This window comes from Trichomycterus rosablanca, chromosome 2 (genome assembly GCF_030014385.1).
Source record: "Trichomycterus rosablanca isolate fTriRos1 chromosome 2, fTriRos1.hap1, whole genome shotgun sequence".
NCBI classification, from domain to species: Eukaryota; Metazoa; Chordata; class Actinopteri; order Siluriformes; family Trichomycteridae; genus Trichomycterus; species Trichomycterus rosablanca.
The window spans coordinates 33,348,351-33,362,779 of record NC_085989.1 but is presented as its reverse complement, the minus strand read 5'-3'; the positions used below and the strand labels follow the sequence as shown (position 1 = coordinate 33,362,779).

General features: G+C 38.9%; 1 protein-coding gene across 1 annotated transcript; it reads left to right on the top strand.

Annotated features, from left to right (window-relative positions):
* Nucleotides 1-2,419: 2,419 nt before the first annotated feature.
* On the top strand, nt 2,420-14,166 carry si:dkeyp-120h9.1 (Y+L amino acid transporter 2-like). The gene is made up of 9 exons (XM_062990752.1): nt 2,420-2,864; nt 7,256-7,381; nt 7,509-7,653; nt 8,239-8,362; nt 9,610-9,713; nt 9,990-10,086; nt 10,202-10,351; nt 10,463-10,646; nt 13,998-14,166. Exons 1-9 carry the CDS (start codon nt 2,420-2,422, stop codon nt 14,087-14,089), a joined length of 1,467 nt encoding a protein of 488 aa, XP_062846822.1. The 3' UTR covers nt 14,090-14,166.
* Nucleotides 14,167-14,429: the final 263 nt, after the last annotated feature.

The following is a 14,429-nucleotide window of genomic DNA, read 5'->3' as shown; positions in this document are numbered from 1 at the left end:
TCTGAGATTCTAATGAACCGAAACTCAGCCCTTCTACTTTACATTGTACTGATGGCTAACTGAGTCGACTCCTTAAAAAAGATTCATTTCTTTTCCGTAGCCTTGACAGCCTCTGGTGAGGGTTTATTGTGGCAGCATTGCCTCAATGACTTAGAGCGCAAGACATTTCTCTGAGGCTTAGTTAAAGGTAGGAATCGACATATAAACTCTATTATAACTTTAACTTAACTCTGCTAATAAGCTAATGTTTATTGTTAGTAACCTATAAAAGATAATGAGGCAGGAAGATGCTAACCGGTTAGCCACTGCTGAATTGCGTCATGTTGTGCACGTTTTCGTCTTCTGTAATGTATTAATGCTATCCGAACATCTTTTAACAATGTTTTTGAACTTGAATAAAGATTGGGAACAACTTTTGTGTGTATTTTAAGGGAGCTTATTCTAGAAAATCATGGGATGCTACTGGCGGTTTATTTCTGTTAAGCTTGATAAGAACCAAATTCTGTATGTGTAGAGCTGTACTTGTAGCTTAGTTTACATGCCTCACAAAAGAACTATAAATTACCTTAAATTACTTATGTTGGCAAGACGAGAAAAATACCATTTCTACTTACTAAAAATAAATAAAAGATGTACCCATTATTTGTTCCCAGCAATTTGGTACAGTGACCCAAGTGTGAAGTTTCTCTCAACAGTTCTCCACAGTGAATCAAAACACGTGGCAGCCCATCTTCTAAAACTTTAAGACAGTTTTTGTAAATTGTGTGCTTTCATGTGTTTAAAAATGTTTAAATTAAAAAGTTACACCCGTAACAAATACAAACTTTGACTATTTTTGGTTAAAATGACATCTTGCAGTTTTGACTAATGTATTATTCATCCCAGCCTCAGTACTGGGTGGAACATCCTCTTACCTAGATAACCTCTAATGAGCAATTTCAGTAAGTGTATCAGACAAACCACTGATCCATATGGCCAAATAGCTCCAGTTTTAAATTATGACTCCTTTGAACTGTAACCCAGAACTCAGCAGATCTATGCAAATTCATTCTGGAGTATTCCAGACATCCCTTACATTGCTTCTTGGTCAAGAGTGGCGTGCTTGGTGAGTCAGTGCATGAAGTCCTCAGTTGTTGAGTGATTCATATGCTTACCACGGACACATTTGTCCCAGCCTTCATCAGGTTATTCTGTAAGTCTTTTACAGTATAACAGAGATTTTCTTTATTATCCGGATAAGATTTTATGCTAATATAATATCAGTCTAAATGTTTAAGACCACCTTCTTACTGAATTTAGGCAGTTAGATTTATACAGTCCCCTTTTGATTTTATTGGTACCTCTCAATTATTGGTACCCCTGGTATAGACAAGTAAAAAGTTATAAGACATTCAACTTTTGGTTACCTTGCTTAATCTTACACTATAAAAAAAACTTTTTTATATTTTTTTAAATAATTATTTTAATTAAATAATTACCTATAACACAACCACATTTACTACAACACAAACACATGTACTCTTGACTATCCCAAGTTGAAGAACAGCTTTGAGAAATTTATATCATTATATATCAGGGGTGTCAAAACTTTTTTTCCTGAGGGCTGCATACAGAAAAATATACAAAGGACTGGGCCACTCACTAGACTTGAGGTATACTGTCTCACTTCTAATGCATGAATATTGGCAAAATCAATCAAATGCAGGCAAATAATGTTTGAAGAAAAAAAACCTCCATCACAGCTCTCCATTAGTAGATTTTTTTTTTTTTTTTACAAAAAGGTTGACAGGTCATGCTCTCAGTGACAGCCTCAGATTGTTTCTTAGGGTGCTGATCCCTCTTCAGTGTCCTGTATGAAGGGAGAGACAAGAGAAATAGGGGATGTGGTACAACACAGTTAAGCACAAATATTATGTGTGGGTCGTAGTCCATTATATTTTTCGACTTGGATACGTCTAATTAAAAATGGATGGCGGGCCGCAGTTGGCCCGCGGGCCGTAGTTTGGACACCCCTGTTATATATATAAATATGTATATGTAAATCAATTAAAGGTTGGATTTTTCTGGGGGTTTTTTCAGCATGAGATTAAGCAAATTCACCAAAACATGAATTTAATATATTCCTTTTTATAATTGTGAAGGGGACACTAAATATATCTTGGGCGCATTATTAAATTTTAAGTATTTAAACAGGGTTGAAATCTGCTCTACCTTTATGTCCAGATATGCAGTTTGTCCACAGTTGTTGGTTCTCCCTCCTAATTGTCTTTCTTTCTTCAACAGATTTCATCCTGTAAGAAAAGAAGTTATATAACTGACTTCCTTATGCATGATCCTTGTGCACCACCCTTAACCGCCCTCAGTTGGATTTTTCTTCCTGCAGCTTTATTAGGTGCTTTTCACTCCACAGTGTGCGGCCATGGCGAAAGATGTGGACACAAGCTCCTCCAGCTCCTTGCGTCTGAAGAAGGAGATCTCGCTGCTGCATGGTGTCTGTCTCATAGTGGGCAACATGATCGGCTCAGGAATTTTTGTATCACCAAAGGGTGTGCTGCAGTACACAGGCTCCTTTGGCTTTTCACTTTTGGTGTGGGCCATTGGTGGCATCTTCTCTGTCTTCGGTGCTCTCTGTTATGCTGAACTTGGTACTACAATCACCAAATCAGGTGCCAGCTATGCTTACATTCTTGAGGCTTTTGGTGGCTTTTTGGCATTTATCCGCCTGTGGACTTCACTGCTGATTGTAGAGCCAGCTTGTCAGGCAGTCATCGCTCTCACTTTTTCCAGCTACCTTGTACAACCATTCTACCCCACCTGTTTGGCTCCGTATGGGGCTGTACGCCTTATTGCAGCTCTCATTATTGGTAAGTTCACTTGATCATTGTGTTTTCTAAGTGTGTTTAGAGCTGATGTTTATTTGGTGGTTATGGTTAATTACTGGTTATTTCATTCTTTAATTACTATGTATATGGGTGTTAAAGGGGTGACGGGCATCCCTTCTCATTATTGAAATTATTTGTTTCAGCCACAACACTGGCTAACAGGTGTAAGAAATAGATTATATAAAGTAAATTGTATGCTTCAAACTTTGCAGCAACAGTTTGGGAAGGCTCTTTCCTGTTCCGCAATGCATGTGTCCCTGTAAAAAAAAGCAAGTTCTATAAAGACATGAAGAAAAGCTTGGTTTAAAGAAACTTCAGTTCCTGTACAGATCCCAGACCTCAGACCCACTAACTGCTTTAGAATGAATTGGAACACATTGAGGCTTTCGTGATAAACATGAGTGCTCAGCCATACAGTGCTCTTTCGCTCTTTCACAAATGCTCTTTTTGATGGGCACGAATTTTTGGGTACAGACGTACTTCAAAGTCTTGTGAGAAGAGTGGCTGTTACATCTGAAAAGGTTACATAAAGGGCACTCTATTTTATTACCATTTATTTTATGAGTGGGATGTCCAACAAGCTCATGGTCAGGTGTCCGAATTCTTTTGGCGATATAGTGTATATTATTAGGGCTGTCACATGATTAAAAAGTTCAATCAAGATTAATCGCAATTAAAGAACCAAATTAATTGTGATTAATCGACTGCAAAAATAACTAAGCAACATTTTTTTTTTTTTTAATTATGAAATCTAAATTATTTTTTAGAAAGCCAGCCAATGCCTATATATAGAGTTGGTAACAGCTACCCATCTTTATTTAAAATGTCTGTTCACATTATCTGGCAAAAGTGAGGATCTTTTTTCCTGTTCGTAACCCTGCCACTGAAAACAAGTGCTCCAGGTACTGATATGGACCATTTCTAGATGCAACACATATAACGTCATGTCGACCCACATCGTTAACTATGTTAAAGCATCTACAGTCCATTGCGATCCATTTAACACCAGTAGTTTGTAATGTTCCCACGACGTGTGTAGTACATGAGCTTTCCATCCAAATTCCTCTGAAATAAAATTGTCTGAGCTCATTTTGCCTGTAACGTGTATCCGTGCGTGCAGACGCCTGACGAGACAAAGGCGTGCTTTGACCGAAGATGATATTAAAGCGTCAATTAATAACTCTAATTTTGTCTAGTGATGATTTCTCACGCTTTCTGAGAACAAACATTTTTGCTATATGTAGCAGCACAGGTAGAGTAATTTGTTACTCATGACTGCAAACCGGAAAAACTGTGTTATGGCTATACACTATAAACACAGTGTTGCTATGTTAAAGCAGCGCAAATGACCACAGTGACGTATGTTTAAAGTGGCACAAACAAAGCCCATTAAAAAAATCGTTTGATTAAAATGTTTTATTTTCGATTAATTTTTTTTATGTTAATTAACGCAATAAACGACAGCCCTATACATTATATTTCTGTTGCCACATGCAATTGCACATAACACTGGACAGTCTTTTTCCATCTGTAATTCTTTACTTTTGACAGTAAAATTATTATCGGAGCAACAAACAGGTCAGGTGCAGAAAATCATGCTTATTTGCAATAACACACAACAGAGTGATTTGTTGATTTTATAAAAAAAGTAATACAAAGCAAAGGAAAGAATAAAGCAACATTGTTTAAAATGCCAGTCTTTATTATGGCTAATATATTTCGCCAGAGACAACATTTCAACACAAATTACTTGTTGCACAGCAACAAAATAACATTTGCATTGCTTTTTAGTAATTGGATGGAAATGTCATTATATATGAACTAATGCAGAAAGAATGAGCAAATTAGTGTGTAGTTAACGAATTAGAGTAAGTGATGTGATGTCAGGCTGCCGAAATTTTAAATTGGGGCTACGACAGGTTCGTAATGGTCTTTTGGGGTGCTTGGATGGCACAGCGGTATAATGCTCAAGCCCACCATCACTTGATCTCAGATCATCATTGGAGGGATGGGTTGTTGGAGGTGGGAGCAAATGGGGGAATGTGGAGACTGACCACAGTAGATGCTGCAGGTAAAACCAGTTATACCCTCCAGTCTCTATGTTGTTCAGGTTTTATTTTGGTAAATGAAAGCCAGAACTGAGAGCCGTTGTCTTTAATTGGCCACCAGTGGCCAAAGAAGTAATGCATTTGCTGATATAGCTAGTAATCTTTTTTGTAATATTTTAAAACCACCATCTGTGCAATATTACATAACTTGCATACGTTAACCACCATTAGCTGTGGAGTCATGACCGTCTCATTAATTCTTCCCAATAGGAATAATTTGCTTTGACCTTTGCAATTTGCTACAAACATGCATTATTTAATATTATTTTATGATGCTAAATTAAAATACAGAGCCATGTGTGAATCTTAATCCATAGCCTGAACACTGCTGAATAATACTGAGAGTGAATGTTAATAAACATCATGGCTGCCAATGCATTTTGCATATACATCTCCATACACTTACTGGTCACTTTATTAGGAACACATGTTTATACTAAGTAGGAAGAACTGGTAACTTATTACCATGTTAATGGAAGCTGTATGACATTGGGTGTTGGAGGTGGGAGCAAATGGGGGAATGTGGAGATTCCTTTGATGGAATAGGGCAGAATGCTATGCTGAAAGTAGATCAGCATCAGTACTCATTAAGACCAAAAACATTTCCATATCATTAAACCATGAACACTGGTCTGGACTGTTGACACAAAGGAGGTTGGGTCCATGGATTCATGCTGTCTACGGCAAGTTATAACAATACTATATAGCCTGTGTCCACGGTGGTCATTCTGTGTTAACTCTAGAGACTGTTGGGCAGAAGATCAGTAGTTTTTGACATTCAGGCCAGCCTGTCTGACACTAACAATGTTTCGACACAAGGCAAAACTTTTCCTATTCTGGTGTTTGATCAAGATATTATCTGAAGCTTATCACTGGTGTCTATAGTATTTCATGCACTGTGCTGATTGGGTCAATGCATGAATGTGGAGATGTACAGGTGTTCCCATAAAGTTTTTAACTTATTAATATTATATCATATATCTCACCTCTAGTGGTTTATGTTTGTAAACTAAAGACAAAGCAGAGCAGCGAAAGAGTCATTACTGTTTTCCTTCTAAGCAACGAGCATAATCCTAACTAAAATTTCCTGCCCTGTAACTGTGTCACTGAATGTATCTTTTTATTTCCTGAGAAATAAACCCCCTACCGGAAAGTAAAAAGTACACACAAAACAAAAAGCACCATGTGCTGTTATGTGAACAGTGTGCAAGCATTACTTGGCTAGTCACATATGTGTTGTGGTGCAACATACAGTTGCAATCAGAAATATTCACCCGCACCCTAAGGAAAATAAGGATTTTTTAATGCATTTTCCTCTCGATTTGGCGCATTCATTTTTGTCTTCCGCTGCTGAGGGATACCCGATTGCATCTGAGGAGAGCACATCACTGCACACGCCTCTTCCGACACGTGCACAGCCCTCCACTTCTCGCCCATGCATTCTGCACAGGCGTCTCTTCCGCCAAATAGTCCGGCCCCCACCCTTCAGATATGGTGGCCAATTCGTATCTGCTGCAGGCACTGTCAATTATGCCCGCTAGATGGCGCCCAGCTGACCGGAGGCACCATCGAGTTTCAAACCGAGGAGTTGAATATTGCTAGTGGAATATTCCACTGTGCCACCTGGGCGCCTAAAATAAGGATTTTTAACTCTAAATTTTATTGCAGAGCTAGATTTTGCTTTACATAAAGTCGTTCAGTTGAATGCGGTAGCAAATAAACTAATAAAGCAGAACATAATTTGCAATTATGCAACTGCTACATAATATTGCTGATTTTAAAACTTAGCTAGTCTGACCTAAAGTTGGGTTACAACATGACCTAACTATTGGGAACTCAACAACTAACCTTTATTTGCTTCAGCTGTGATGTGTAAACACCACCCAGAGATTTAAGTGTTCAAGGTGTGTTGCAATCATGGTGAAAACCAAGGAGCTGCACAAAAGCTGAGTGTCATTGCAACAAAAGGATTGTGGGAGTAAACCCAACATTTTAATCAAAAGGCCTTAGAAATCTCATCTGGGACACAGGTCAGTGGAGTGACAATCAACGAACCTGTTTGACCATATGGATTAGTAGTATCTCTCATGCAAAAAAGGAGAAAACCAAAAGAATGTTATTCCTACAGTCAAACATGGAGGTGGGTCAGTGATGGTATGGGGATGTTCTTCTGCTGCAGAAACTGGCAATCTTGACCGTGTAACTGGCTTTACATGTTTTACGTTGTTCCCTGAAAATGAAGAAAAAGCTTCTCTCTGTCTGCAGGTTTGCTGACCTTTGTGAACTGCATGAAAGTGAAGTGGGGTGCTATCCTACAAGTCATCTCTACTGTAGCCAAAGTTCTTGCTCTTATTGTTATCATTATTGCTGGGATGCTTGTTCTGGGCCAAGGTAAGAAAATGTACACTATTAGTACCTATTACACACTGTGAAATATTAAGAAAACCTCAGATACAATCCTAGTGTAAATAAACACTGTCTGGTGTGTCTGGTGTTCTCATTTTCGGTAACATTGCAGGTAAAACACAGAACTTTGAGGACTCATTTAAGGACTCAAATTTGAACCCTGGGGACATGGCTTTGGCCTTGTATTCTGCTCTGTACTCTTACTCTGGCTGGGACACTCTGAACTTCATCACTGAGGAGATCAAAAACCCAGAGAGGTGAGGACGCATATACAGTGGTAACAACGTGTTCAGTTTGTTTTAAAAAAAATGTATTTATTTAATTTCAAATAAACAATGACCAGTTGCTTTGTTCAGCGCTTGGCTTCAGCGGTACAGTAATACATCATCAAAGTGTGCATATGAGACGAAGCTGCATTTGTGTGGAATAACTGTCAGATTTACTCCGAAAGCTTCACATGTATCTGTGTTTAGCTGGATTTTTCTCCTGTTTCACTTTTGAACTTGTGTTACAGCTCGTGGTTCTGAGAAATTGTGAGAATCAGTGTTTTTTATATTATAATTGTGTTATTTTCAGTGTACAAGTATCAAAAACAACCTCATTATTTTATATTAGCCTAAAATATATGCAGTTCCACGGGACCATGGAACGCATTAACAGGTTTCCCATACATCCGTATGGGAGAAAATACCTTAAAACTCAACGCCTTTTAAACTCTACGCCAGTCCCAGAACCAATTGACGTTGGCACCACTGTATATAATATAAATATGAATAATATTGAATATAATATCAAATATTGCTCTGTGCTCTTTATTTCTAATTTGTATGATCTTTTACCAGGAACCTGCCACTGTCTATAGCCATCTCCATGCCCATTGTCACAATCATCTACCTCCTGACAAATGTGGCCTATTATGCAGTTATGGATGTAAACACTGTGCTGCAGAGTGAAGCAGTAGCTGTGGTAAGTGTGTGACTTTGTTCGACATTATTTACATTATTGCAGTTAACTTTTAGCCAGAATGTATTGAATGTATTCAGTTTTGCACTTGGTCAAAGTTTAAATGTGGCATTGTTAGTAAAAGGGATTTGGATGATAAAAAGGAACTTTCTAGCCATGTTCACCTCTCCATCTGTCCATCACTTGTCTACAGTGGCATGTTGCTGCCAAGCAGAATGGCATAATTTGTTCAATTGTTTTTACAGTTTCTAAAGAACTGGTCTGTGAAAAATTCAAAAAAGCTCTAAACAAAATGGTTATATTTAACTCAGACAAATACTGGTAGTGTTGTGATTGGAGTACATGTTACACCCTACTTAAAGATGCTGTGCGGTAAAGTGTAACCTAGGCTGCTCATATCACATTGACTTGGCAAAGGTATGTAATGTTTCCAAGTGACAGAACTAAGAAAGCATGGTAAAGTACTGACCATAAAAGAAATGTCATTTTAGGGTGTATAAATATGGTTTAAGTTTCTTAATGGGGGTGGTGTAATATGCCAGCTTAACACTATAGAGTGCTTAAGCTCACGAGTTTGCACCTCAGCAGTGCTTGCAGTGGGAGTCTGAGGGAGGGAAGGCTGGATGGGGCCACTGCCATATGTGACCTCTAGGATTGGTCAGGGTGCCGGCACGTTTAGCAAAGAGCCTTTCCCAGTATGCAATGCGGCTCTGTTGGGGAACGTACAGCTGGCAGGTGAAAACCGCATGCTAGTCTGCTGCTCTCCTTGGCCTGTTAATGTGCATGTAGTATTATCAAGCCAAACTATATGCTTTGTGATAGATGTGTGTGGTTATGGGATGCACTTTGCACAATGCTAAATTGGTGGCTGTAAGGTTCTCTTACCAGCTTAATCAAGCTGAAGCGTATGCACACATGCTGTCCACGTCATTTCATTCTTGGCTCCGGTAAGTCGCACAGCAGCTTGTAATTGCCAGCATCTGGTCAGGTTATTTCATGTCTCAATGTGTTTATCCACTGATCAGAAGCCTCAGGCAGCAGACTCTCTCCTGAGACTATGCAATATTATTCCACAACAGGAAATGAGATGCTCTGTTGCCTGGTTATCACTGTACAGCAGAGGACTAATCGGTTTATAACGATCGCCTAATAAAACAAGCGCTGGTCTGTTGTACTTTACTGCCCTTATGTAGTCTATGTAAACTCTTTCTATGATCAGAGATTGTAAAACGAGTGTTGTCTGTGTACAGACGTTTGCTGACAGTGTTCTTGGCTGGGCACGCTGGCTGATTCCCCTGTCTGTAGCCATTTCCTGTTACGGTGGCCTCAACTCCTCCATCATTGCTGCCTCCAGGTCAGTCTTAATAAAACAGGTGTACAGTAAGTTATGGATGTTTGGTATGATCATACAAACCCCGGAAGCCTGTCATACTTTGCTGTGGCAAGCTGTGTAAATCTAATGAATGACTGAATCACATTGTTTCTCTTCCAGGGAATATGATATCTGAGTGGTGCATATTTTTTATGCTATCTGTTGGGAAAAGGCTGTGCGGTGGAAATAATGCAGGCGACTTTATTAACATCAGAAGTTTACGCAATAAAAAGTTTTTTACTCTCAATTTTCTTTCAGGTTGTTCTTTGTAGGATCACGGGAGGGTCATTTGCCCAACTTTCTGTCCATGATCCACGTCAAACGCTACACACCAATCCCAGCCTTACTGTTCAACGTGAGTGAACATTACCGTAGCCAAAGAACAACTACTTTGAAAATGTTTTTTTTTTTTTTTTAGAGATACACTTTTAGTAACAATTCCAAACTTGGTGTGTGTTTTTTATTTGTAGGGTGGCATGAGCTTGCTCTTTTTATGTGTGAGGGATGTCTTCCAGCTTATAAACTACTTCAGCTTTAATTACTGGCTCTTTATTGGACTCTCCATTGCCAGTCAAATCTACCTGCGCATAAAGGCTCCGGAAATGCCTCGTCCCATCAAGGTGAAATCTCATTTGCTAACTCACTTGAATGCATGAAAATGTTATATACCCAATAGTCATAACCAATTATTCAAATCCAATCTTATTTTGTGTGTGTGTGTGCGTGTGTAGCTGAGTCTGTTCTTTCCAATAGTGTACTGTTTGTGTAGTGTGTTCTTGGTGGTGGTGCCACTGTACAGTGACACAATCAATTCTCTGGTGGGCATTGCCGTGGCCCTTTCTGGAGCTCCAGTCTATTTCATCTGTGTGTACCTGCCTTCGGGTTCTAGACCGGCCTTCTTAGGCAAAATGCTGGGTGAGTTACAACAGTGATATTTAATCTCAGGATTTTTGGCTGTTGATGCAACTGTATAATGCTTTGCCAGGTCTTAGCTTTGTGGATTAATTATTAGTGAGTGAAAGGGCATTTCATAATGTCATAATTGGCCTAGCTTACTCTTCAAAGGAATGCTTTGTGGAAAGTGACTGTTTCACCCACTCCAGGTGTCACGCAAGCAGACCTTCTCACTTCTCTTATCTCAATATGGTACTTGTTTAACTGCTTTGTATCTGAAATTGAAAGCACACAAACTTCATGTGGGATTTTTTAAATTTAGTGATTTTTTTTTTGTGCTGGAAAGTATGAGAATGTACTTGCTATTTGGCCAGAAGTATGTGGACGCCTGTGCCTGTTAAAATTTGTGCCCATTTAGTCCTAATAGTATTTGTGAGGTCAGGCACTGACGTTAATTAAGGTCTGCCTTGCATATAATTAATTTTATAGAATGAATGGTGTGTATATATGGCTGTAAGCAATGGGTGTGGTGTGACTGAAACATATAAACTTAAGTAGGAGTGTCCATATTAGGGATTTAACCCTTAAGAGATCTTAGGGACATTTTGTGCCATTTTTTTATTGTCAAAAATTTTTTTTATTGAATTATGTCAATTCCTAAAATGGCTAAGCTACACAACCGACACATTTGTTCCTAAGTCCCATTGAAAACCATTGAAAATGCATTTTTTTTAACCCACATTTATCTGAACATAAAACTAATGCTTTCATTTAGGTAAAGATTTCATTTTTAACTACTAGCTTTCAATTTTTAATTTATATATTATTCTAACAGTCAGTGCTACTTTTTCCCTTTTAAAGCATGCAGCAAAATTTCACAATTTTTACTGTTTTCTAAAAGTGTGCCTTGATAAGTGTGTGTCGCTATTGATGTTGGATAATGGTGTGTGTGTGAAAAAATAAACTAAGTGTCTTAAAAAGTGTGTATCACTATTGATGCTGGATAATTGTGTGTGTGTGTGTGTGTGTGTGTGTGTGTGTGTCCAACTTCAAAAATCTTTTCTCTTTGAAGACCACACTCTGCATTATAAACTAATTCAATAATAAAAACGATGAGTAGATAGAACCAAAACAAAATAGGACATTGTTTGGGCTCTCACTCAGGTTGTTTATGTAGGTGTACTGCAGCCATGGGTATAAGTATTACAGTAGTGCAGGAGTGGTCATTTTGGAGATGGCAAGTCATTACAGCACCCAGGAGGCGCTGGGATTGATCATGCACTCTGAGTGTGAGAATGGCTCCTCAACCTCCTCCGAGGACTCGCAGTCGTATGGGGAGGAGGCAATTTTGTGACAATTTTCTCACCTCCTTCGCACTGGCAGAGGAACTGCTCAGTAGGAAACTGGCCCTGGTTGGCACAATTCACAGAAACAAGCCTGAGCTTCCCCTCAATTGCTCCAGGCAAGAGCAAGAGCGGTCTTCTCCTCCACCTTTGCTTTTACAAAGACCCACACACTGGTCTCTTACATCCCTTGACGGGGCAAGAATTGCTGCTCCTAAGCACGAAACACCGCACAAGGTGGGAGAAATGCCCCACACATCAAAAAGAGGGGGCGTCTTCCCCGCTCATCAGCTGCTGCAGGGATAGGTGCAGATATGCAGGGTGCTGCTGCAGGCCCCTCTCTCATTCGTAAATATAAAAGCAGGTGGCAGTTCAACTTTTGCACAGACAGAAAGAGAAGAGTTGGGAGCACCTGCTGTAAATGTGGAAGTAGTGCTGGGCGATTTTCACGATTAATTCGGTTAATTCGCATGAACGTTTTCACCCGATGTTAGAATGTGACAATCGCGATTGTTTACATACTTTATATTTTAATTAAAATACCAACATGTCACGAAGCAGAAACTGACCAGACGCCCGCGGAATATAAATCAGGGAAAGTTTAATATAAAAAGGGCGAAAACAGTGAACAAAATCAGGTAAAGTCCAAAACCAGCGAAAACCAAAACAGTAAACGGAAGACAACAAGGATTATACACGGTAACGGTTAGATTCAGTAACAAGGAGCGCAAACATGATCGGCTAAATGAGACACAAACAGAAGAGTTTAATTAAGATTCACTGAATCAAAATACGGAGCCGATGAGCCCGATCAGGTGATTGCAAAATCGCCCAGCCCTATGTGGAAGAATCACATGCAAGGACCACATTCTGTCCGTTTGCAGCCTCAGCGCCACCTGAGCTGGACTCTCACACTCGGACACATTCTCTCTCTGTCTGTCTCTCTCTTTCGCCCTCTCTGTCTCTCACCATCTCTCTTACTTGTTCTCTCTCTCTTTTGCCCTCTCCCCCTTTTTGGTTGACTCATTTAAAATAAAAAATATTTATCTTTGCAGCAGTTTTGGGGAAGCGAGTTTTTCTTTAAATCTGACACTGCAAAAAAATTTAAAATGCATCAAAATCAATGTTGCTGCCAATCATTGACCCACCTCAGGGCCTAATAATAATAAGAATCAAATGCTCCTTGAAATGTGTTTTATGGAAATTATTTTAGTTTTTTTGGGGGTTTTTTTTTTCCGATAAAAAAACAGTGGTGCTATGTAAACATACCAGCATTTAAAGGGTTAAAATCCTAAAAATATCATTAATATTTGGTATGTATATTTTAGGCAGAAGTAGATTTAAAAGTCTGACCCATTTAAAGTGGAAAAAAATATTAATGTATGATATTTTTACAGCAGTTTTTGGGAAGTGGCCATTTTTTGTCCTTAGGGACAAATGCGTTAGAATATTAAAGGAGCATAGCAGCAGGTCTTTGTGCTTCATTAAATGAAAAACAGCATTACCCTGACAGTAGCAGTAATGTAGAATAGTTAAATGGACATAAACACTATAAGCAGTTTAGCTTTCAGATTATAGCGTTTAGTGTAGTAACTGTTTACTACAAGCGCTAACAAACATGCTAATCATAATGAAGTCTTGACACCATTAGTGTAGTTATAATAAGTAGTGTAGAGTTTAGCACGCAGCCTGACGAGTTTTAATGTGTGATAGTTCAGCCGTTAATGAGTTATGTATTATCTATGTATAAAAGAGTTTTCTGTATGGATTACAGCAGTAGCACATACTCACTGAACGAGCAAGTAAACTGGCACATACACAATAAGATTGGTTGAGGGTGAGTCTCAAATCAGCAGTCTGAACTCACACTAGCTCTGCTCTCAGTTCAACACGAGCGCTAGCTGTTGGAAGTGAATTTAAAAGACATTTTTAACCGACAGCATTAATTAAACAATGGTTTCTTTGCTTTTGCAACCTGTTTTCCACTTATCAATTTTAACCAAATCTTTCCTCTGTTTCTCCTATTCAGAAAAGATCTCATTATTTACCCAGAAGCTGTGTTTCTGCTGTGCAGCAGATCCGGACCTTGACAATCCACCTGAAACAGGGAAAAAGGAATAACCAGGAACTAAAGCGTCTCATGTCCAATCTGTTCTGGCTAAATCCACGAATCAGCATCTTAGAGATTACCAGAACTTAAAAGTTATTTTTATATTTATATTAAGGAACACAACGCAGGTCATCACTGCGCATATTTGGCTGCAGTCTCAGGAGTCTTTGAAAAGGGGACTGGAGGAATTGAGACAATGTGAGTATTAAGCATACAACTCCACAGCCCTTTAGAAACATGGATATACACTTAGGAGTCTCATACTTGTTTTAAGTGGCTGCAATTTGGTATGTTTGAGGATGTTGCAGAGTGTTTAGGGCAATGTTTACTAGTCCTGGAAAAACATTGGCA

Excerpts from the sequence above, each read along its gene's own strand:
- si:dkeyp-120h9.1 (XM_062990752.1), top strand. The coding sequence starts at position 2,420 with ATGGCGAAAGATGTGGACACAAGCTCCTCCAGCTCCTTGCGTCTGAAG. Across the intron at positions 2,865-7,255 it reads TATTGCAGCTCTCATTATTG|GTTTGCTGACCTTTGTGAAC; the intron begins GTAAGTTCACTT and ends CTCTGTCTGCAG. Across the intron at positions 10,647-13,997 it reads CTTCTTAGGCAAAATGCTGG|AAAAGATCTCATTATTTACC; the intron begins GTGAGTTACAAC and ends TCTCCTATTCAG.